Source organism: Cetorhinus maximus, chromosome 12 (assembly GCF_964194155.1).
Source record: "Cetorhinus maximus chromosome 12, sCetMax3.hap1.1, whole genome shotgun sequence".
In the NCBI taxonomy this organism is placed as follows: domain Eukaryota; kingdom Metazoa; phylum Chordata; class Chondrichthyes; order Lamniformes; family Cetorhinidae; genus Cetorhinus; species Cetorhinus maximus.
Window position 1 is genome coordinate 74,560,643 of NC_135890.1, and position 23,113 is coordinate 74,583,755.

The 23,113-nt window shown below is 41.4% G+C and overlaps 1 protein-coding gene across 1 annotated transcript in view; it reads left to right on the plus strand.

The window, feature by feature from the left end:
• Positions 1-23,113, plus strand: part of cdc45 (CDC45 cell division cycle 45 homolog (S. cerevisiae)) — a 76,373-nt gene that overhangs the window by 26,540 nt on the left and 26,720 nt on the right. The window contains exons 7-11 of the mRNA XM_078553902.1: positions 5,697-5,745; positions 15,343-15,404; positions 15,564-15,614; positions 18,140-18,259; positions 19,467-19,598. Of these exons, the coding sequence (XP_078410028.1) occupies positions 5,697-5,745; positions 15,343-15,404; positions 15,564-15,614; positions 18,140-18,259; positions 19,467-19,598 (414 nt within the window). The remainder of the gene's footprint in view (positions 1-5,696; positions 5,746-15,342; positions 15,405-15,563; positions 15,615-18,139; positions 18,260-19,466; positions 19,599-23,113) is intronic.

Here is a 23,113-nt window from a genome sequence, read left to right on the forward strand (position 1 = left end):
ATTCCAGAGGTAAGCCTGTCTTACTGATCATAAACCTTTTTTGTATTTTGAAATGGGGAGGAAGAGCTACTGACCCCAAAAGCATAGAACTCCAGTAACACCTTTAGGATTTTAAAAATTAAAAGATTTATTGAGAAGAAAAAAAAAACTTAAGCATGTAAGATTAAAATTAAACAGTTAATACAGTCGTACAGAATAACCCCCAAAATACCCACTTGGCCAAAACACTCAAGTAAGCTACCTTCTGGGCAACAACTCCCTTATAGACTTTTAACCATAACAATCCAGTAATATTACCCAAACAAAAGAATTGTTGTCACTTTGATAAAGGTATGCCACATGACTCCTCAAATTCTTCTGCTCAGATGTGGAAATCCAAAAAGGTCAGAAACAAACTGCTTTCTGAAAACAAAGACTTTTCTGGCTTGAAACTGGGTGATTGCTCCAAATTCAAAACTTTTCACACCTTCTCAGCACACAGATCTGGTCCTCAGGCTATTTCTCCACACAGTCACCCAACTCAGCTAAACATCTTTCCTCAAATACCTTTTTCCCCTTTCAGCTCAAATTTAAATGTCCTAACTCCTCTTTAAACCCCTCCAAATGTAAAAATCTATGTTCTATTGCCTCTACTATTGAGTCAATAAAATTTAATATATCTTCCCCTCTTTACCTATGAAACCTTCGTAAGCTGTAAGAGTTCCTTGTCGTATCTAAACTTCCCTTGGAAATTCAACAGCTGAAAAGCCAAGTCCCTGCTAATGATGCAAATTTTAAATCCAACCTATTTACTTGTAACTCAAGCACCATAATCCCTCATAAAAAATACATGAATCTAGCACTTTTGGCCTTTTATCTCTTAGTTCTCAAACAAGCTGCCTCTATTAACTTGTTTAATCAATCATGGACACACACACACTTTCCTTTACAGAATACTACCAAAATCCCAAAAAAATAAAAAATTCCATCATCTCACAGTTCACAAAAACAAGGAGCAGTTGAGGATGCAGGCAGCAGACAATGCAGCCTTCTTGATAGCTTTGATCTGAACGAGGAGAAGAAGGGCCCTGCGCTGTTTGGCACAGCTCAGGGAAGACCATCGCCCTGAGGAACAAGAGCCAGCGGGGCCCCAGGAAGACCCAGATGTTGATGTGGAGGGATCAGATCCACAAAGATGTTTGGTACGACCAACGGTCTACAGAAGACACTGCTCATACATGGAGATGAACAAAAGGCAGTGCCGCAAATGCCTTCGCTTGTCTAGGGATGTAGCAGTTCATATTTGCCACATTCTCCATGAGGAACTGGCGCTGCATGGACTGGGAGGGCAGCCAATGCTGGTTTCACTTAAGGTTACTGCCACACTCAACATTTTTGCCAGCAGATCCTTTCATGGCTCTACTGGAGACCTCTGCAGAATTTCACAATCGATGACAGGTAAATGTATAAGGGAGGTGACTGATGCCCTTTCAATAAAGCTCATCATTACGTGCAGTTCTGCATGGATAAAGCAAGCCAGGCTGCCAGAACTGTGGGTTTTGCAGCAATCTCAGGCTTTCCATAAGTACAGGAAGCCATCGCACACATGTGGTCTTGACAGCTCCCTGGCAGCAGCCTCTGAGATTCATTAATAGCAAAGGATTTCACCTTTCAACGTCCAGCTCATCTGAGATCACAGAAAGCAGATCATGCATGTTTGTGCTAGGTACCCAGGGAGATCTCACGATTCTTGCATCTTGAGTCACTCACAGGTACCACAGATCTTCGAGAGTCCTAGGCGTATAGAGAGTTGGCTCCTTAGTGATTAAGGGGTACCCCCTAAAGTGGCTGATAACGCCCATTTGTTTCCCACAGAGTGCATCAGAGGAGGGAAACAATGCTGCACATTAAGCCACTAGGTCCTTAATAGTGCAGATTATTGGCCTCATGTTTGGACTGATGAGGCGGGCTCTCCAATACTCACCACAGAGAGTGTCCTGCGTCATCATTGTTTGCTGCGCCCTGCACAAACGAGCACTGCAAACATGGGATGTGTTGTCAGAGGGAGACAAGGAGGAGCTACACATTTCCTTGGATGAGGAGGACGTTGAAGGTGATGATTTTGTGGAGGGTGAGGATTCAGACGAGCCACATGACAATGCCATTGCACGTACACAATGCGGATAACATGCCCATGACAACCTCACAGCTATAAGATTCCAGGAGGAATGAGGTGAAGACAAGTTGATATGAGCGCAGTTCTCCTCATGCTGCGATATAGGGGAGACAATAAGACCTTCACTGTCATCTTCAACATCTCTTGAGAGGTCATCAATCTGAAAATGATAATGGAGGAAGCATAAGTTACCTTGAATCCTAATGATGGGGGCATCCTTGGAAGGTACAGTAGCCTAGGGAGCACGTGGCCACTTTTTAATGGGATAAGTACTCCACTACCGCACAACCTTAAGCAGCTACACATAGTACAGCCCTTTCAACCATGGTGCACAAAAGCTAGTGGCTATGGCAGCCTTCAAGAGGCAGAAGTGCTATTGCACACATCAATACCCTCATGCCAGTGTGATGGAAGCTTAGCAAGACAGCTCTAAGAGGAGAAACATCGTCAATGGTTATCGCTTGACCGGCTGAAAACAGCTACATCCGGACAACACCACCTCTCCAAACTCCAGCTCTCATGCATGATTAATGTAGTGGCCGCATCTTGATGCTGAGCCCCAAGATGCCATCAGACATCAGGATGCAGTAATCTGTAACACGACAATATGGGTGCAAATCTGGGAATTATATTAACGTTGTGCTCGCAGAATGGTTCAGCAGGATCTTCGTGTGATTCTCCTCAATCACTCATGAACCTGCATTCGTCGAAAGTTTGCCAAGCTTACGTCCTGCATTGCCTTGGCATCCGGGAGAGATGGGGTCCATTTAGTTTTGACACCACAGTTAATGATAGCTTAGTCCCTTCATAGATACTGATGAGCACTCAGGAGATGTGCCGGAGCATCACCTTCGTACTGTTCCGGTCCTCGACACTGTCCATCTCACAAAGGTCAATTGTTGCTATGAACCTTAAGACATTGCACAGTCATGTAATGAAATCCCACGTTGTTTGGCATTCCATTATCTCGGAGTGATTTCGTCAAGCAATGTTAGGCAGCCATTCAGGAGCAAAGTAATATCCTCACAGGTTATTGGGCAGCTTCATCAGGATGAGCACACACCTCTGACATCACACACTGCCTGTCTAGCAGATGTTTAAAATGTCACCGAGTAGAACCAACTTACATCACTCAACATCATGCATGGGGAGAGTGGGAACTAATAAAGGAATAATGTTGAGCCTTAAAAGCGGCGACAAAATAACGCTGCAGGGAGGCATGACAGGCTATGGTGCTCGGTGATGATTAATACTTTTACCTAAACCTCATAGTCATAAAATAAAGGCCATTATAAAGTGCACTTGGGTGAAAAGACTCCAACGTGGGTCACATTAAACACTCATATACAAAGGGCACACTTCAGTGTAGCAGCATCAGGATAATAACTAACCTTCCATGAATAACTCTCATGAGGTCACATAATGTGTGCCTCAGATGCAAGGGTTACATGTGCATTGTCCAGCCATCATTTTCACATAAGCTCATGTCGCTTATGTGGAACTAAAGGTGATTGACTGTGATGAGATTGAGTGAGACCTCATGGAACTGAGGGAGATAATTTTGGGTGTAGGGTTTGCGGCTTTTGGTACCCTTGAATGAATGTGGGATATTGCATCACATCCATGAACCATTCTTGGAGAGGGATAAAAGCGAAATAGATTTACAAATGTGTAAAGTATATACAATGATTAAATACCTGTGCCATCATTGTGCATTCACAACTTCTTAATTTTCCTTACTCTATCACTATGAGTAGGTGCAGCCCCAACATCTGCAGCAGAGGTGGAGGCAGCCTGATGACTGCTATGCCCTGTTGTCTGAGATGAATTTGGCGTGCGTCCTCTAGAGACCCAAGGCCTGGAGGACCACTGCCTGCTAAGGTTTTCCTGTTCTGGGGTAGGTGCACCCTCCTCGGTCTGACCTGCTGGAGTTGATGGGTTCACAGGCAGAGGGGATTTGAAGTGACAGGATACGCTTGGAGACTCCTGGCTGGATGCCCCAGAGTGTCTGACTGATGCTGCTCCTCCATTTGGGTGCCAGAGGGTCCCACCCTGGCTCCTTGAGGAGAAGGAGCACCTGGAGGGAGGTCAAGTTGCCCCATCCCCCTCTCGCCTAGCCATTACTGGAATGCATCCCTGGCTAGAGTGATGGTGCACAGGTCCGAGCCCAAACCCAGCAGAAACTTTGTGTTCTATTGGACCTGGACCTCCAAGGTGGCTGCCACACTCGCATGAAGATTTCGATACACTCGCATGCCGGAGCCATGACATCAGACAGAACATGGACCGACTCCTCCCTCCTTCGTTGCAGTCTGGTGATGGCTTCTGACCACCTTATCTAATGTTCCCCTGCCTGTCTTTGTACCTGCAACGTTTCTCTCAGAGCTGATTGCAGAGACTCATCATTGGACTCAAACTCTGCAGGGGCCTGGTCTCCAGCAGTCCTCTGAGTGTCAAAGACCTCAGCTGTCCCTGCCTTCGCCAGTTGTGGACACGTGTACATGAGGTGGTCACCAGATTGTGAACCCAAACCTACTCTAGAATTAGAGCCCACCGAGGTGTGTGTATCTGCACTGGTGGAGGGTGCAGGTGAGTGCAGTGACAGGTCTTCATCGAATGGTTCCTCAGCATCCTTATCTGAGGTGGTCTGGAGGTTGGACTAAAGCTCTTCTTGGAACTCTCCTTCCACCTTTTCTTGCTGGTGGCTGGAGTAGAGAAAAGAGATAATTAGTGATTGATTAAGCAGGCTCCTACACCATAGGTCACTCTAAAGTCATTGTCCAAGTGTGGCTGATGTATACTGGATGGACCCTCACTGGCTTGTCAGGGGAGGCCAATCTCACCTTCCACACAGGAACGATCCCTTACCTCTCCAGCCAGCTCTGCTACCTGTTCCTCCTATGGGGAGAGTATACTCAACTCCAGGGTACCCCCTCTGGTCATCTATCTCTCCATTTTGTTGTGGGAATTCTTGTCCTGAAGAAAGACAAATGGATTGACTGTGAGCATTACCGATGAAAGAGCAATTCAGAAGCATGCAGTGGAAATGATGAACTTAATATGAATGATTTACCAAATGGATGCACTCAAGTCGCAATTTGGAGGAACTTGCTTTCATGTGTAGAGTGCACAGCTGAGTTCACTATCCATTTGAGATGGTGGGTAGGCAGGATATACAATATACCTTTAAATATGTGGCGGAGCTTTCTAACCAGCTTATCTGGGCATTTACTCAGAAATCACACACACATCCAGTTATGTGGACTAGCATAAGTTACATTCGTGCATCAATGTAAGAGGAAATTGTGTCTTGGCTGAATGCTTCTCATTGAAATTTCAAATGAATAATAGCTTTTAACTTGTCACATTGAAATCAAAATTAGTGGAGACTGGGGGCTATGATTGTGAGAGCAGGATATGATGTTGGGGTGAGGTTGTGATATTTGGAGTGGCAAAGTTAAGGTGTGTGTGTTATTGAGAAAGGAATGGGTGTAAGGCTGTAGCAGATTACCAACCATTCTATTTGTTCTTTCTTTTACAGGAGGGAGATTTTGTTTGAATATGAACAATATGAATACCATGGAACTTCAGTACGTATGTATAGCCACAGTGGGAATATATATACTGTTTAAAAATGTAAATGTTTATTGGAACAGAAATTCTTGTGGAACAGGACTCTTCTTTCATAAGGGGGAGGATTGTCACACTGTTATGTCATAATCCAACCTTTTCCACCTGAAGGTGATATATATGAAGGACTTCATTTATTGCCTTAAAACAGGTGCTTTTGGTTTCTTTGAATGTCGGAATCAATAAGATCTGAAGTTGGAGGCAAGGGTACCTCCTTGAGTTACCATCTGCAGGACAAATCATGTTATGCTGTGGCAATTGTAAAGAACATATCTTTTTATTACTGTTGTACTGTTGTAAAGAACATATCTTTTGATTTTCTGTTGGACGGTGGGTAAAAATTACAATGGCTGCAGGTTGAAAGACCTGGAACAGGAGGAGAGATATATACAATGTTGCAGCCCTGGAACAGAGTGTGCCATGAAAGACAGGATGGTGCTGGAAAGGAATCCTGGACCAAAGGAGCTGCCTGACAACAGCATTTTAATTGGCTCCTGACCAGGTGACCAGGTTTTGTGTGAGAAGCAGTGCAGCTGAATAGCTCCTAGCCTGAAAAGAACAAGACCTAAAACCTCTGTGGAAGATTCCAGTAATTTCACAATAATAGCTAGCTGGCTTTTTCTCCTCATATCTCTATAACCTGCTCTCTCTCTCTCTCTCTGAAAACCACTGTCATGAGGCAAAGGGGAAAATCGCTGTTAGAGACGTTGAAAGGCAAGTGCTCAACCAGTGAAGTAAGTGCTGGAAGACCACCTCGCGTCATCAACAAGAACTGAAAGGAATTTTGAAGACATCAATCAAAATCAACCTATCAAATCCTGTACTTTGGAATTGGTGCTATTGAACTGTTTTATCCCGCCCTTAAAATCCATGTTTTTGTGTGTCTTCTGTGTCTTGTATGTGTGTGTCTGGGATTTAAGAAGGGGTAGAGTTTAAGTTATAGAATTAGAAATTAGCAGTTCATATTTCTTTCTTTTGCCACTGGTTAATGACAGTTTGTTCAATAAACAGTTATTTACTTATTAAGTTTACAAACCTGGTGCTCATATTCTGTTAACTTAAATGAAACAGTTAGGTAGAATTGGGGCAATCTGGTGGTTTGATCAAATTTTTTCAATTTGTCGCGACTCAGGGAACATTGGGGCTTGATATTACAGCGCACTATCCCCAGTGAGTCTTGACAAAGTTTGGGGGCTTGGGTCCAGGATATTTTGGAACAAAAGACAATGACAATTTGGGTGTAGATTTAGTAAGTAATAAAAGCTAAAAGGAAACACCAGGTTTGTACTGTCAAGAATAAGATGATACTGGAAACTGCTAAAGCTTTCCTGCAACTGGAAGAGATGTCCCTGACGATTTTACAAGGGATCCCAAAAACCAGGTTAATCGAATTGGCAAGTAACTTAAGAGTAGGATTGCCTGCCAAAGCTAGGAAGGCAAAGATAATCGACGAGATGGCACAGCATTTGAAATTGGAAAGAATACCTGAGAGGCCGAGTTCTCCAAGGGGTGGTTCATTGGAATGGGCACAAATTCAGTTGCAAATAAAAAAATTGGAACTGGAGGCAGCAGAAGAGGAAAGCGAAAGGACATTTCAAAGGGAGTTAGAAATGCCGAAGTTAGAAAAAGAGGAAAGAGAAAAAGAGAGAGAATTCCAGCTTAAAATGCTGACAGTTAAAAAAGAGACACCAGTAGGTGAGGCAGGACTTATTTCCAGATTAGAGTCCTGTGGGGAGAAGTTTAAATTTGTACAAGCTCTTCCAAAATTTGAGGAAAGGGTTGTTGAAGCATTATTTATTTCATTTGAGAAGATAGCTAAACGGATGGACTGGCCAATGGAAAACTGGACATTGCCCATGCAGAGCAAATTGAGAAGTAGAGCACAGGAAATTTATGCTTCATCATCAGAGGAGGTTTCTGGGGATTGTGATGTGGTGTAAAAGGCATTTTGAGTTGGTCTCTGAAGGATACAGACAAAAAGTTTCAAAATTTAAGGAAACAGCCTGGGCAAATTTACATTGAATTTGAAAGTGGTTTTGACAAGTGGATAGGAGCATTAGGAGTTGAAACTACCTATGAAGTTCTCCAGAGAGGCCATTCTCTTGGAAGAATTTAAAAACTCCCTACCTTCTGTAATAAGAACCCGTGTTGAAGACCAAAGGGTTGTAACTGCTAGACAGGCAGCGGTAATGGCTGATGATTATTAGCTGATCCATAAAACTAAACCTTCTTTCCATCACCCCCATAAATTTGAAAAGGATAGAAAGTGGAAGAGTGAAAGGAAGGCATGTAGCCAGGGTAAAGAATGGATAGATGGGAATACTTTGAGATCTCCTCCCTAGGTCAGGAAGGAAGGTACTGAGGGTGGAGGTGAAACTTGAAGGCCTAAGTGTTTCCATTGTTATAAAGTGGGACACATTCATTCAGGATGCTGGAAGTTGTGAAGGAAGCCCATGGGACTTATTGGAGTTCGTAAGAATTAGTCTGAAAAGGGAACTCGAAAAGAAAATGCCATGGATCAAATTGTAGCTTTAACTACAAATAAAGGTCTGGAGGTAAACACTGCTGTGAATGCAGATGGAGTGAATAGGGTAGATGAGAGATATAAAGGGCTTTTGCCTAAAGGAAAGATAACCCCGTTTTCATCAAATGACACAGCTAAACCCATAACTATATTAAGGGACACAGGAGCTACTCAAACTCTTTTGCTGAAGAAGGACCTAGTTTTCCCTCTAGAGACTTCAATGAAAGCTAAAGTATTGGTAAATTGGTATAAGTGGAGATATTATCCCGGTTCTATTGTACAAAGCGCAACTGGAGTGTGATTTTCTTTGTCTGGATCGGTGGTTGTAGGAGTGGTTAAGAAATTACCCATGGATGGAGTTGATTTGCTCCTGGGGAATGATTTGGCAGGAGTGAAGGTTATAGCTTCGCCCATAATTACAGAAAGTCTGAGAGAGGCTAAAGAGACAGAGCAGTTACAAGAACAAGTTCCTGGTACTTTTCCATTGTGTGTGGTGACCAGAGCAATGGCTAAACGAAGTACATCACCAGAGGTTAAAGTAATACCACAATCAGTTGTTACAGTAGCTGAAACTTATTTTAAGGATGAGGATAATTCAAAGGAAGTGTTTGGCATGTCTTTTTAAATTGAGGCTCAGAAAGCAGATCCAGATTTAAACAAGCTAGCACAGTCAGCTTACACTGAAGCTGAGGCAGAAGGAGTTCCGGAGTGCTATTACATTAAAAACTGAGTTCTGATGAGGAAGTGATGACACCCTCACAGACCTGCGGATGAGGAATGGACGGTTGTTCATCAGGTAGTGGCACCGCCCAAATATCGTAAGGAGATATTGCGAGTAGCACATGAAATCCCTATGGCAGGACATGTAGGAATACAGAAGACCTAAGCATCGATAAACAGGCATTTTACCTGGCCAAGACTTCATAAGAACATAGTGCAATTTTGTAAAATGTGTCATAAAACGTGTCATACATGTCAGGTAGTAGGTAAACCTCAATATGTAATCAAACCAGCACCTTTAATACCCATACCAGTTTTTGAAGAACTATTAGGTCGGGTATTAGTAGATTGTGTAGGACCATTACCCAAAACGAAAGCAGGACATCAGTATATCCTTACAACCATGGATATGACCATCCGATTTCCAGAAGCTATTCCTTTAAGGACAATTACAGCTAAGGTGGTAGTGGAAAAGTTAACGCAGTTTTTCACTCATTATGGCCTACCAATTGAAAGACAATCTGACCAAGGTTCTGACTTCATGGGCTATAATGCGCGATATTTCGGTCAGCGGGCACACGTGGGAATCAGCAGCGCGCCTGCCGACAATTAAAAGGCCTATTAAGGCCATTAACAGTATAATTGACTTAAATTTTTCACTGCCCATCTACCCTTATGGTTGGCGGGGTGCATTTTTGGCGAAACCTCATCCAGGGGCGTGATGAGGTTTCGACCAGTGATTTTTTTAAAAATTTAAAACTTTTAACACTTATATTTAACATGTCCCTGCTCATGTGACAGAGTCACATGAGGGGACATGTTTTTCTTATCATTTCAAAAATCTTTATTATTAGTTTTCAAAACTCTTCATCTCCCTGAGGCAGCTCTGGGGGTGGAGGAGGGCGAGAGCACAAGTTCGCGCATGCGCGCAGGAAAAGCTCCATGAGGCAGCTCTGCGCGCATGCAAACTTGTGCTCTTGCCCTCCTCTACCACCCCCCGCCCCCACAGGCAGCGCTGAGCACTGCCACTCATGTTTCATGCTGAGTGGGCATTAATTGGCCAGTGAAATTGCGGTCTGGCCCCGATTGCGCATGGCGGGCAGCTTGCCGCCTGCCCCTGCCGAGGGAAAAATCCTGCTGGCCCATGTCTAAAGTTTTCCAGACATAATCAGCAATTTGGTATCAAACAACTGAAGTCTACCGCCTATCACCCACAGACACAGGGAGCTTTAGAGAGATACCATCAGACTCTCAAAACCATGCTTAAGACCTATTGCCATGAATACCCAAAGGATTAGTTTTCTTACTAATTGCTACCAGAGATTCTCCGAATGAATCTACTGGATTTAGTCCATTCGAATTGATCTATGGTCATGAAATAAGAGGTCCATTAAAAGTGATTAAGGTAAAGTTCCTAAAGCAAAGAGACAAATTCCCCATGTTGGATTACGTGTCCATGTTTCTAGAAAGGCTCACAGGTGCATGTAAAGTAGCACGAGAGCACTTAAAGATTTCCAAAGCCAAAATGAAAGAATGGGTAGACAAACATGCAACAACTAGAATGTTCCGAGCAGGAGACGAAATATTAGTATTGTTGCCTTTGCAGGGTGAACCCCTGAAAGCGAAATTCAGCGGCCTCTACAAGATAGTTAGGAGAGTCAGTGAAGTGACTTATCTGATAGATACTCCTGAGCATAGAAAGAAGAAATGGTTATGTCATAAACATGTTGAAGCAATATCATCCCAAAGAACAGGATACGACAGACCAAGTGTGATAGTAGTAGTGGAGGATGATGAAGACAGTAAGGGCAAGGTAGAAGGAGAAGTAGACAGTGCCCAAAGTGAACCTCCTACAATTCGACTAGCCAATACGACAATACTGGGACAGCTAGACACTGTTTTGTCATACGTAGAGGAAGGAACAAGGAAAGATCTAATCAGGTTACATAGGAAGTACTCTACAGTAGAAAAAGAAACTCTAGTATCGTTGTTGTCTCTTCAACGCTTTGAAGTTTATGTCTGACACGATTACAAAGAAACACTAATCTACACTGACCATAATCCGCTGGTGTTCATTGAAAAATTTAAAACTCGAAATGCAAGACTGTTTAGATGGAGTCTATTGTCAACCATTCAATGTAAAGATTGTTCATATTGCCAGCAATGATAATGTGATCACGAATGCATTGTCCTGGGTGTAAAATACTAAAATAAGTTAAAGGGGTAAGAAATGCTGAACATTGTATAAGATTGTAGAAAGGGGAGTAAGGATGAATGAAAGTAAGTCTCGTGTTTTGTTGTCCATGTGCCACATACCTTGTGTTGAAACGCATTTTTGAAATGGCATTTCATCTCTTTTAAGGGCGCAGGCATGTAAAGAACATATCTTTTTATTTCTGTTGGACTGTTGTAAAGAACATATCTTTTGATTTTCTGTTGGACGGTGGGTTAAAATTACAATGGCTGCAGGTTTAATGACATGCCCACTGGAACAGGATGAGAGATATATACAATGTTGCAGTCCTAAAACAGTGTGTGCCATGAAAGACAGGATGGTGCCGGAAAGGAGTCCTGAACCAAGGGAGTTACCTAACAACAGCATTTTAATTGGCTCCTGACCAAGTGACCAGGTTTTGTGTGAGAAGCAGTGCAGCTGAATACCTCCTAGCCTGAAAGGAACAAGGCCTGAAACCTCTTTCTCCTGTGTGTGGAAGATTCCAGCAATTCCACAATAATAGCTAGCTGGCTTTTTCTCCTCATATCTCTATAACCTGCTCTCTGTCAGAAAACCCCTGCCAAGAGGCAAAGGGGAAAATCACTGTTAGAGACATTGAAAGGCAAGTGCTCAACCAGTGAAATAAGTGCTGGAAGACCACCTTGCATCATCACCAAGAACTGAAAGGAATTTGGAAGACATCAATCAAAATCAACCCATTGAATCGTGTACTCCGAAATTGGTACTATTAGGGATTTAAGAAGGGGTAGAGTTTAAGGTATAGAGTTAGAAATTAGCAGTTCATATTTCTTTCTTTTGCCACTGGTGGTTAACTACAACTTTTTCTTGAACAAACTATTTGTTATTAAGTTTACAAACCTGGTGCTCATATATTCTGTTAGCCTAAATGAAACAGGTAGAATTGGGGGCAATCTGGTGGTTTGGCCGACCTTTTCACATTTGTTGCAGTTCGGGGAACAGTGGGGCTTGATATTACAGCACATATCCCCAGTGAGCCGTGACACAATATTTAGTGAAGTTGATCCCTTTTGGAGAAAGGTAAAAAAGGCTTGGATACTTCCTTGAGTTGTGCTTGATGACACATTACACTTGCCAAAGTCAGCAAAGATAGGGCATATTTAATCTCAGACCTCCTTTTTGCCTTCCTGCCTCAGTGCTTGGATAGTCCATTCAGTTACTGCATGGAAGCCTATTGTGACCGTTGTCAGATAACTTAAGTACTGGAATACATTGTGCTTTATGCTTCATTACTGTCCTAAAGCATAGTTCAATGAGTAAATGTTCTTAGAGGGAAGTAAATGCTTAATAGCAGAACTATTTCTGGAGAATTAATTATTTTTTGTATGCTTTATGGGCATGGAAAATCATCTTTATATTGCTTTTTCAAGGTTGCAGGACTGATTGTCAAAAGTTACTCAATGCCTCTAGAAAGCAGCTGTGCTAGCAGAAATTATTAAGTTAGCTTTATTGTACTATTTTTCTGGAAAAATTGTTTTATTGATGCAGTTATTGATGTTGTTTATATGTTATTTGGGTAATTGTGTGGTGTAACCTTGGCTGCTGTCCTTTAGGAGTTGTGGCCAAAATCAATTTTTTTTCAAAATGTTGGCATAACAGTTAATTTTCAAATGTCAGCAAGTTAACCTGTGAGCTAGTGAGCATAGCTTACTCTGCTGAAGATGAAGGAAAGAGGAGCTAGAAGTAGCATTGTATCAGCTGAAGATTCCATAGAACACTTTCTCTGTCCTGGGACATATCTGGAGTGGGCACTGTATCTCAGAACTTAAATCATTTGGGTAGCTCATGAATTTCATTACAGAATTTTTCTAAAAAACTCGGTGGCTCTTTCACACCTAATAAGTTCCATAGCACTTTGAACCTCTGTGCTTTGTTGGTGTCTGCAAAGATGTTTTCCAACACCTTATATTGGAACTGATTTACTGTCAAATCAGTGTTGAATAAAATGGTTTGGCAATGGCTGAGAGCCCTGTCACCTGAGTCTGTCCATTGCCTCCATCAATGGTTTGTGAATTCTCAGTCCTCTGTATGATTTGTCCCATTGGAAAACTGCAGTGTTGCTACTGCACACAAACTAGAAAATGATGTAAGCCACCGTTTGCTTATGCTTTTTAAATTACAGCCCAAAAACACCAAGGCTCTGTAAAAACCACCAAGAATGTACAATCTTTACATTCTTTTCCCTAGCCACTGTGCATCCCCCAACCCCCAGTCTCTCAGTTGTATCTCAGGCTCACGAATAAATGCCTTCGTCAAGCATAATGGCCAAAGACAATTGTACTCCTTACAGTTATTATCATAGAGTAAAATGTAATATGGGTATATTGAAAAATAAATGCTTCACACACTTAAAAATGAGACTTGGTTCGATATCCCTCATTGAACATTCCTAACCTATGTGCACTGTAGGGTGGAATGCTAGAACCCTACAAATCCAAAAAGTGCTCGTTGTTCACTTTGGTCCAGGGAAATTTGGGCTGTGAATAACATTGAATAATCATCTCTTCGATTAATAATTCATTTGGAAATGATCATTTGACCCAGGCGTTGAGCTGTGCATTGTACTTGTCCCACTTTTTGACGGTGGAACAAACTGAATATTGAGCCACGTACCACCACACCTTCTCTGTAAGGGGTTCTGTGCTGCAATTTACCTTATTTAGCCACTGCTTTTGGGCTCTTCTGTTTGCTTTGTAAATTAAAAAATTAAGGTTGGCTCACAGTACCATGGTTAAAAAAATGTGGTTTATAAGTTGTCATACTTTTCAAAGACATTCTTTGCTATGCCTAGTTTTACAAAGCACGAAGCTGCCTTTTCATTATCATTTTAAATATGGGCATCAGTGTAAGCTGCAGCATTTGACTCCTGTCAGACCAACTGTGTTTGATGCTTGTGAGTCTGTGTTCAGCTGCTATCCATTGATGTATACAGATTCTCGCCATCTTGTCACCTTCAATTTTAAATATGTTCTATGTCAGACCAGCATTTCTTTTAAGAACACAATTGCAAATTCAGTCTCTAAATTAAAACATCCCTAAATAGAATGAAAGAAATTGCATTGCAGCAGTTGCCATTCAGTCTATCATGTTTGTTCCTCAACTGTAAGTATCCATTCTAATCCCAGTTGCTCACATTCTTTCATATTTTGCCTTTTCAAACTTATTTAAGTTATGTTATAGTATAAAGCATGGCATGATTTAATAATCCTCTGTATGAGGAAAACTTTTGTAACATCATCCTGTGTTCTTCTAGTGACTGTTGTAAAGAAAACAAAGGAAAATAATTGCATTTACATAGCTCAGGACATCTGAAAGCACTTTGCAGCCAATGAAATACTTTTGAAACGTAGTCACTGTTGTAATGTGGGAAATGTAACAGTGAATTTGCATACAGCAAGCTCCTACAAACAGAAATGTGATAATGCTCAAATAATCTGTTTCTCATTGAGGGATAAATATTAACTAGACTACAGGGGATACAGGGCAGCATGGAGATAACAAATAGGAGGTATGACTATTTGTGCTCTTACACCAAAATAAAAATAGTATCTTTAAGAGCCTGATTGAAGGGCTACAAATAGTCACAATAAGTAGAAACACGCAATGATGAGTAATGCATACAGAGGAATGGTCAGTTTTGTGGATGGGGCTGATTTCTAGTACGATGCTTTTTAAAATTGCGCAGATCACAGAAACTCTAATTGTGCATGTTTGCCTACGTAATTGTCATTACTTCACATAATTCTTTCTGTAAAACACTTTTGTGTTTTGTGATGCTTCTGCATAACAAATGCTGTTTTATTGCAACATTGAAATTGTTCTGAATTGTGTTTGGGAGTGCTTTCAGGTTTTTATTGTTAGCTTATGGTGTTCTGGGGTGTCTTAAGTTATGTGTGCAAGGAGGTTTTGGAACATCACTATATGGGAGTTGGTTAAACAACTTTATGGTGCATTGTGTATGTTATAATTGAGAAGCTACAATGCTGAACTTTCTTAAGTCCTTACTGAATCTGAATAACCAGAGTTGATTAATTAATATTTCCTCTCTCTTGCCTTCAGTCTGCCATGGTGATATTTGAGCTGGCCTGGATCATGTCTAAGGATTCAAATGATATGTTGTGGTAAGAGATTCCTGCACATAAGTTTATTTAATAGAAAACGATTATTATTCAATTCCCAGCTTTCTTGCTGAGAATTCTAGTGCTATGCACTAGAAAATAAGCAATTTACCCTACTCTCTGCAGTAATTCTGTGTTACATATGTCTCCCTCATTTTTCAGGTGGGCTATTATTGGCTTGACGGATCAGTGGGTTCATGACAAAATCACCCAGTAAGTGTTCTGGAATGCTTCCATACTTTTTAAAGCCAATGTCAATAGGGAGCACTCCCAAGCTAAGCATAGTATTAATTAAATACAAATATTGTTGTTGAACTCAAAGCCAAAAAAAGAATTTCCAACTGCATCAGTGAAATTTCCATTTCATTCATTTAAACTATATTTGGCCACATTTGAGCCAGATTACGAAATTACACATACTCAGACTTGGGTTGGGATTGCCATGCCTTATGCAAGACCCTTTGATTCCATCAGTTTGGGTGGAATTGGAACCCAGATGTCAATAATGAAACAATGGGCTCACCGTAACCTCTACAGTAAATATTTTTTGATCAAATTTATTTGATAAATTTAGACCCCTTTAATGTGAACCCTCTTAATGTCTTCTTTTTGACCTTTGCAACAGAAAAGCTTTTTAAAATGAATTAGTGTTCTAATATACCTAACATTACACAACATTTGTAAGTTAGTTCTGTAGGAATTAGTTGTGAGAATTGTTGGAATTCAGTTGAGATTGGTAACTGGTTAATTAACATTGACTGCCAAGAGTGCCATTATACTTGCAGACACTTTATGAAAATGATGTTCTGGAACTAGGTCACCAGCATTTCTCTGGAACTTTTTAAGAAACGCATCTTGCAATTCTGATCATTTCACCCAAAATCAAAATGTATGGTCAAGAAAAGTCCCTAATTCTGAAAATATTATGGGTGGAGGAGGAGACAACAGGAAGAATACAAGGACAATGTATTCCTCTTCTCTTTCTACCCCCACAATTGCTCAGGATTGTGATGTAATGCTCACACATTATTTTAATTATACATTTATTGAACAAAATTTTCCAACACGTGCATATTTATTCCAGTAATTGATAGGTTAAATAATGGACTGCAGTAAGCATATAACCCGGAGAATATTAATATTCTTATTTAGACCATAAGACATAGGAGCAGAAATTAGGCCAATCGGCCCATCGAGCCTGCTCCGCCATTCAATCATGGCTGATAAGTTTCTCAACCCCATTCTCCTGCCTTCTCCCCGTAACCTTTGATCCCCTTACCAATCAAGAACCTATCTATCTCCGTCTTAAATACACTCAATGACCTGGCCTCCACAGCCTTCTGTGGCAATGAATTCCATAGATTCACCACTCTCTGGCTAAAGAAGTTTCTCCTCATCTCTGTTCTAAAAGGTCTTCCCTTTACTCTGAGGCTGTGCCCTCCGGTCCTAGTCTCTCCTACTAATGGAAACATCTTCCCCACGTCCACTCTATCCAGGCCTTTCAGTATTCTGTAAGTTTCAATCAGATTCCCCCCCCTCATCCTTCTAAACTCCATCGAGTATAGACCCAGAGTCCTCAAACGTTCCTCATATGTTAAGCCTTTCGTTCCTGGGATCATTCTCGTGAACCTCCACTGGACCCTCTCCAGGGCCAGAACATCCTTCCTGAGATACGGGGCCCAAAATTGCTCACAATATTCTAAATGTGGTCTGACCAGAGCCTTATAAAGCTTCAGCAGCACATCCCTGCTTTTATATTCTAGTCCTCTCGAAATAAATGCCAACATTGCATTTGCCTTCCTAACTACCGACTCAACCTGCAAGTTAACCTTAAGAAAATCCTGGACTAGGACTCCCAAGTCCCTTTGCACTCCAAATGGCATCTTTACTTTAATAGCATCACCCCTCCTTTTCCCTGTAATCTGCAAGAGCTTTATAGACTTCTAAAGATTCTCCATTCCTCCAACTTTGACCTCTTGTGTATTCCCAACTCCCTTTGCCCCACCATTAGCCACTATGCCTGCATTTGTCTAGGTTCTGATCTCTGGAATTCCCTCTGTTAAGACCAAAATACGTAGGAGCAGAAGTAGGCCATTCAGCCCATCGAGTCTGCTCCGCCATTCGATGAGATCATGGCTGATTTGATAATCCTCAACTCCACTTTCCTGCCTTTTCCCCATAACCTTTGATTCCTATACTGATTAAAAATCTGTATTTCTGCCTTGAGTATACTTAACCCAGCCTCTACAGCCCTTTGCAGCAAAGAATTCACAGATTGACTACCCTCAGAGAAGAAATTCCTCCTCATCTCTGTTTTAAATGGGCGCCCCCTTACTCTGAGATTTTGCCCTCTGGTCCTAGACCCTCCCACAAGGGGAAACAACCTCTCAGCATCTACTTGTCAAGCCCTCTAAGAATCTTATATGTTTCAATAAGGTCGCCTCTCATTCTTCTAAATTCTAGTGAGTACAGGCCCAACCTACTCAACCTCTTCTCATAAGAAAATCCCTCCATACCCGGAATCAACCTAGTGAACCTTCTCTGGACTGCTTCCAATGCCAGTATATCTTAACTCTCCAATTCTCTCTTTCATCTGATTATACTTCCATAAAGTGCTTTGGGATGCTTTACTATGTTAAAGGCATTAGATGCAGCTTGTGTGAAACCTCTGAATTTGACATCTGTTTCTGTTGGTCATAAAATGAAGCTTAATTACAGCATACCGCCTTGTTCTGCAGCATAAAGTACGTGACCGATGTTGGCACTGTGCAGCGTCATGTCTCGCGCCACAACCATCGCAATGAGGACGAGGAGAACACACTTTCTATTGACTGCATGAGGATCTCCTTTGACTATGAGTATCCTTTAATCACACAATAGAATAAAGCAATTAGACAAAGATAACAAAGTTAATACCATAAGCTACTGTGCAATGAACATTAAAAATGTGTTCTTAAAATATATTTGCTCTGTTACTAAGTTGAGCTTTATTATTTCAGTAGGTCTGAAATCAAATTATTTCTATTGTTTTCAACATATTGAATAAGCATATTATGCAACTTTGCTGGGGATTTATCTAATGACTTCACGCCATATCGTGACCTGGTGCTCATGTTATTAGTCATGGATGTGGAGTTTCATATTTCTTTAACTATTCAGTATTTTCAAGCAAACGTAAGCAATGTTTACTTCCTTGGTGTAAGTTATCCTCAGGATCTCAACTGATGCAAAGGAAAGTAGCAATCAGAATTGGCCATTTTATTATAGATTTTCTTAACTGCAAAGATTTAATAGGGGCCCATGGGATAAGTTGCCTGCCTGCTTTAGTGCAGAATGGTCCATCCCAGAAAGTCAGTTGATAAAGGATTTAACTGGAGCCACTCTTTACACACTTTTTATATTTATTTACAAAGTTACACATGACAAGCATACTTATCCTAAACCAACACCATAGTTTTAGTTTGTATCACTTAATGGGGCTCAATCCCCTGTTAATGCCCACCAACTGCATACAATTAAACAATTAATATACAACTAACATAGAAGGTATATTCGAATGTGGAGTACAGCAAAACAAGAGAAAATAGATAATTAGCTGACTGAGAAAAGAAACAAAAACTGTAATTAAGCCATTGTTCAGTGAAATGGAGCAAGAGGCTCCCTTCTGTTTTTTGCCACAATGTAATGCTCAGAGGGAGAGATGGTCCCAGTGGATGACACATGATCCTAGGTAGCACTACTTGATAGACCCTGTGATGATCAATGGCTCCACTGTGGATTTGCAGGCTCAGAGAGAAAGTGATCTAGTGACGCTCATCAAATGATGTGCCAATTCTGGATTTGGATTACAAAATTTTGGTCAAAACTGCTTTGTGCTGATACTACAATTGTAACATGAATGCAGCCTTCGTCACTCTCAGATGCTTGGTCTCTGTGGTTAGTCCACTCTCACTCCAGCTCCTTAGTAGGAGGTTTAGAGACTGAATTTTGTAATTCTTTCATTATGAGCTGATTTTTCTAAACATTTGGCTGTGTTTTTTCTCTTTAACTGTAAGCCTGCTGCAGCCTACGCCTGGCCCTGTATCAGCATTGGTCACTGTATGAAAGTATGTGCAACTCCAGCTACACCTGTGCAAATCTCAAATTGTGGTCCATGCAAGGTCTGAAGAGGCTGCAGGAATTTCTTGCAGACATGGGGTATGTGAATCCTTCCAATCCACCTTTGGCAAAAGTTTAAAGAGCGAGCCTGAGAGGGAGCAGTAAGATAGCAGTGAGAGTTTAAAGAATGGGCCTGAGGCGGAGCAGTGAAACAGCAGCCAGAGTTTAAATAGCTGGGGCGGGGGGAGCCTGTAAATTCAGAGCGGACCAGCTGCATTCCAAAGAAAATCGAAGTGTGACATAACAGGAAAAAAGTTAAGGAACTGGTTGATGAGTATCTCTCTAAACTACAGTGTTCATTCAAATTAGGAGCTGGGAAATTAAAAACTTTTGAAACCCAAAAAGCTGAATAAAACATAATAAGGATGGCTGGGCAGGTGATGTGTTGCAGCTGTAGCATGTGGGAACTGGTGATCACCATTGTGATTCATGGCAACTACATCTGCAGTAAGTGTCTGTAGTTCTAGGAACTTTGGATCAGAGTTGATGAGCTGTAGTCTGAGTTAGGACACTGCAATGCATCAGGGAGGAGGAAAGTGACCTGGAGACTTTGTACCAGAAGACACGCACACCCTTTAGGCTAGGTTTTTCAAATTTGGTCTGTGGTCAGGGACAGGATAGTATGACTGCGAGTGAGGCAGGTATGGGGATTGAGAAAGTAAAAGTGGAGAAGCCTCAACTCTTGCAATTGTCCAACAGGTTTGAGGCTCTTGGAGCTTGTGTGGATAAGAACAGGGACTGTAGAGTGGATGAGGAAACTAATCATGGCACCATGAAGCAGGGAGCCATTCAAGTGGGGGATTAAAAAGAAATATGGTTGTATTGCAGGACAGTAAAGTTAGGGGGGATAGGCATTCTTCTCTGCAGCGTGAGTCCCGAAAGTTGTGTAGCTTGCCCGGTGCCAGGATTCGGTACATCTGCTCAGGGCTGAAGAGGAACTTGCAATGCACGGGGAAGGATCCAATTGTTGTGGTCCACCAGGGTACCAATGACATATATAGGACTAAGAAAGAGGTTCATCCTAGGGATTAAGAGCAGCTATGGGCTAAATTAAAAAGCAGAACCACAAAGTTAAGAATTTCTGGATTACTGCCTGACCCATGAGCGAATTGGCAAAAGGTAAATAAAATAAAATCAGAGAGTTGAATGTGTGGCTCAAAGGTTGTTGTGGGAGAAATGGGTTTTGATTCATGGGAAACTATCACCAGTACTGGGGAATGAGGGAGTTGTACTATTAGGATGGTCTTCACCCGAATTGCGCTGGGACCAGTGTCCAGGCGAATTATAAAACTAGGACTCTAGAAAGGGATTTTAACTAAATAATGGGGAAGGATTCAGTGAGGGGAGAATTGATGAGTTGAAGAGAAAGGATAAGGCAATAGAGCAGGGTAAACAATACGGGTAATGGCAACCAGAGTGATGGGAAGAGACAGAGCATACAAACCTAAGAGTGCATCAGGAGGTCAGAATGTGGAAGAATGGTAAAAAGACGGAATTAATGGCTGCATATCTGAATACACGCAGCATTCATAACGAAACCAATGAATTGATAGTGCAAATAGAAATAAGTCTGATTTACTAGCCATTACAGAGACATGTTGCAAGGTGACCAAGTCTGGGACTTGAATATTTCAAGGGTATTTGACATTTCAGAAGGATGGAAAGAAAGGAAAAGGTGGTGGGGTAGGTGGAGTAGCTCTGTTATTAATGAATGAAATTAGTACAGTAGCAAGAAATGACCTTTGTTCAGAAGAACAAGATGTAGAATTAGCTTGGGAGGAGATAAGAAATAGCAAAGGAAAGAAGTCACGGGAGTAGTTTAAAGCCCCCTTAATAGTAACTACACTGTAGGGACAGAGCATATACGAATGGGGGCTTGTAAGAAAGGCACTACAATATTTTTGGGTGATTTTAATCTTCATATATGTTGAATGAATCAAACTGGAAAAGGTAGCCTGGAAGATGAGTTCGTAGAGCTTATTCAGGATAATTTCTTAAAGAAATAAGTTCTAGAGTCAACCAGGGAGCAGACTATTTTAGACCTGGTAATGTGTAATGAGACAGGATTAATTTATGACCTCATAGTAAAGGAACCTCTAGGCAACAGTGATTGTAACATGATAGAATTTCACATTCAGTTTGAGGGTGAGAAACGAGGGTCTAAGACGAGTGTCTTAAACTTAAATAAAGGCAATTGTGAGTGTATGAAGACAGAGTTGACTAAAGTGCAATGGGAAAATATATTAAAAGATAGAGAAGCAGTGGCAGACATTCTGGAGATATTTCATAACTCTCAACAAAGGTGTTTCTCATTGAGAAAGGGAGACTCTATGAGAAGGATGCACCATCCATGGCTAACTAAGGATGTTAAGGATAGTGTCAAATTGAAAGAAAACGCATACTATACTGTGAAGATTAGTGGTAGGTCAGAAGATTGAACAAATTTTAGAAACCAGCAAAGAATGACTAAAAAAAAAATGAGGGAGAGAAAGCTAACTTGAAATATAAAAACAGACAGTAAGAGTTTCTACAAGTATATAAAAAGGAAAAGAGTCACTAAAGTGAGCATTGGTTACTTAGAGAATGAGCTTGGATAATTATTAATGAGAAACAACGAAATGGCAGAAGCTTTGAACAGGTATTTTGTATCAGCCTTCACTGCACAAAAAGCATCCCAAGAATAGTTGAAAATCAAGAAGGAAAACGGAGGGAAGAACTTAAAACAATCACTACCAATAGGGAAAAGGTACTGGGAAAACTATTGTGACAAAAGGCTGACAGGTCCCCTGGATCTGATGGCCTGCTTCCTAGGGACTGAAAAGAAGTGGCTGCAGAGATACTGGGTGCATTGGTTGTAATCTCCCAAAATTCCCTGAATTCTGGAAAGGCCCCAACAGATTGGAAAACTGCAATTATAATACCTCCATTTAAGAAAGGAAGGAGACAGAAAGCAAGAAACTATAGGCCTGTTAGCCTAACATCGGTCATAGGGAAAATGCTTGAATCCATTATTAAGCGGGTAATAGCAGGACATGTAGAAAATCATAATACAACTGGACAGAGTCAACATGGTTTTGTGAAAGTGAAATCATTTTTGACTAATTTATTAGAGCTGTTTCGAGGAAGGGTAGATAAAGAGGAACCAGAAAGAGGATTGGTTAGCTAATGGGATAAATTAGTTGTTTTCAGGTTGGCAAACTAACTAGTGGAGTGCCATGGAATCCGTGCTGGAGTCTCAACTACTTACATCTATATTAATGACTTGGATGAAGGGACTAAGTGTATGGTTAATTAAATTTGCTGATGATGCAAAGATAGGTAGGATAGCAAGTTGTGAAGAGGACACAAAGGGTGGTTTACTTCCCCCCCACCACCCCACCGTGGCAAGTCTGAAAGTGGGGAGGGCAATTAATTGGGCAGGAAGGTGGCAGGTGGGGAACCCCGCCTCCACCCCAATTAAGTCCATGTCCATCCCATGAACAGCTTTGCCGCCAATTGAGCACCTTAAATGGGCAATTAATGCCCACTTAAGGGCCTTATTCAGCTGCCACTGG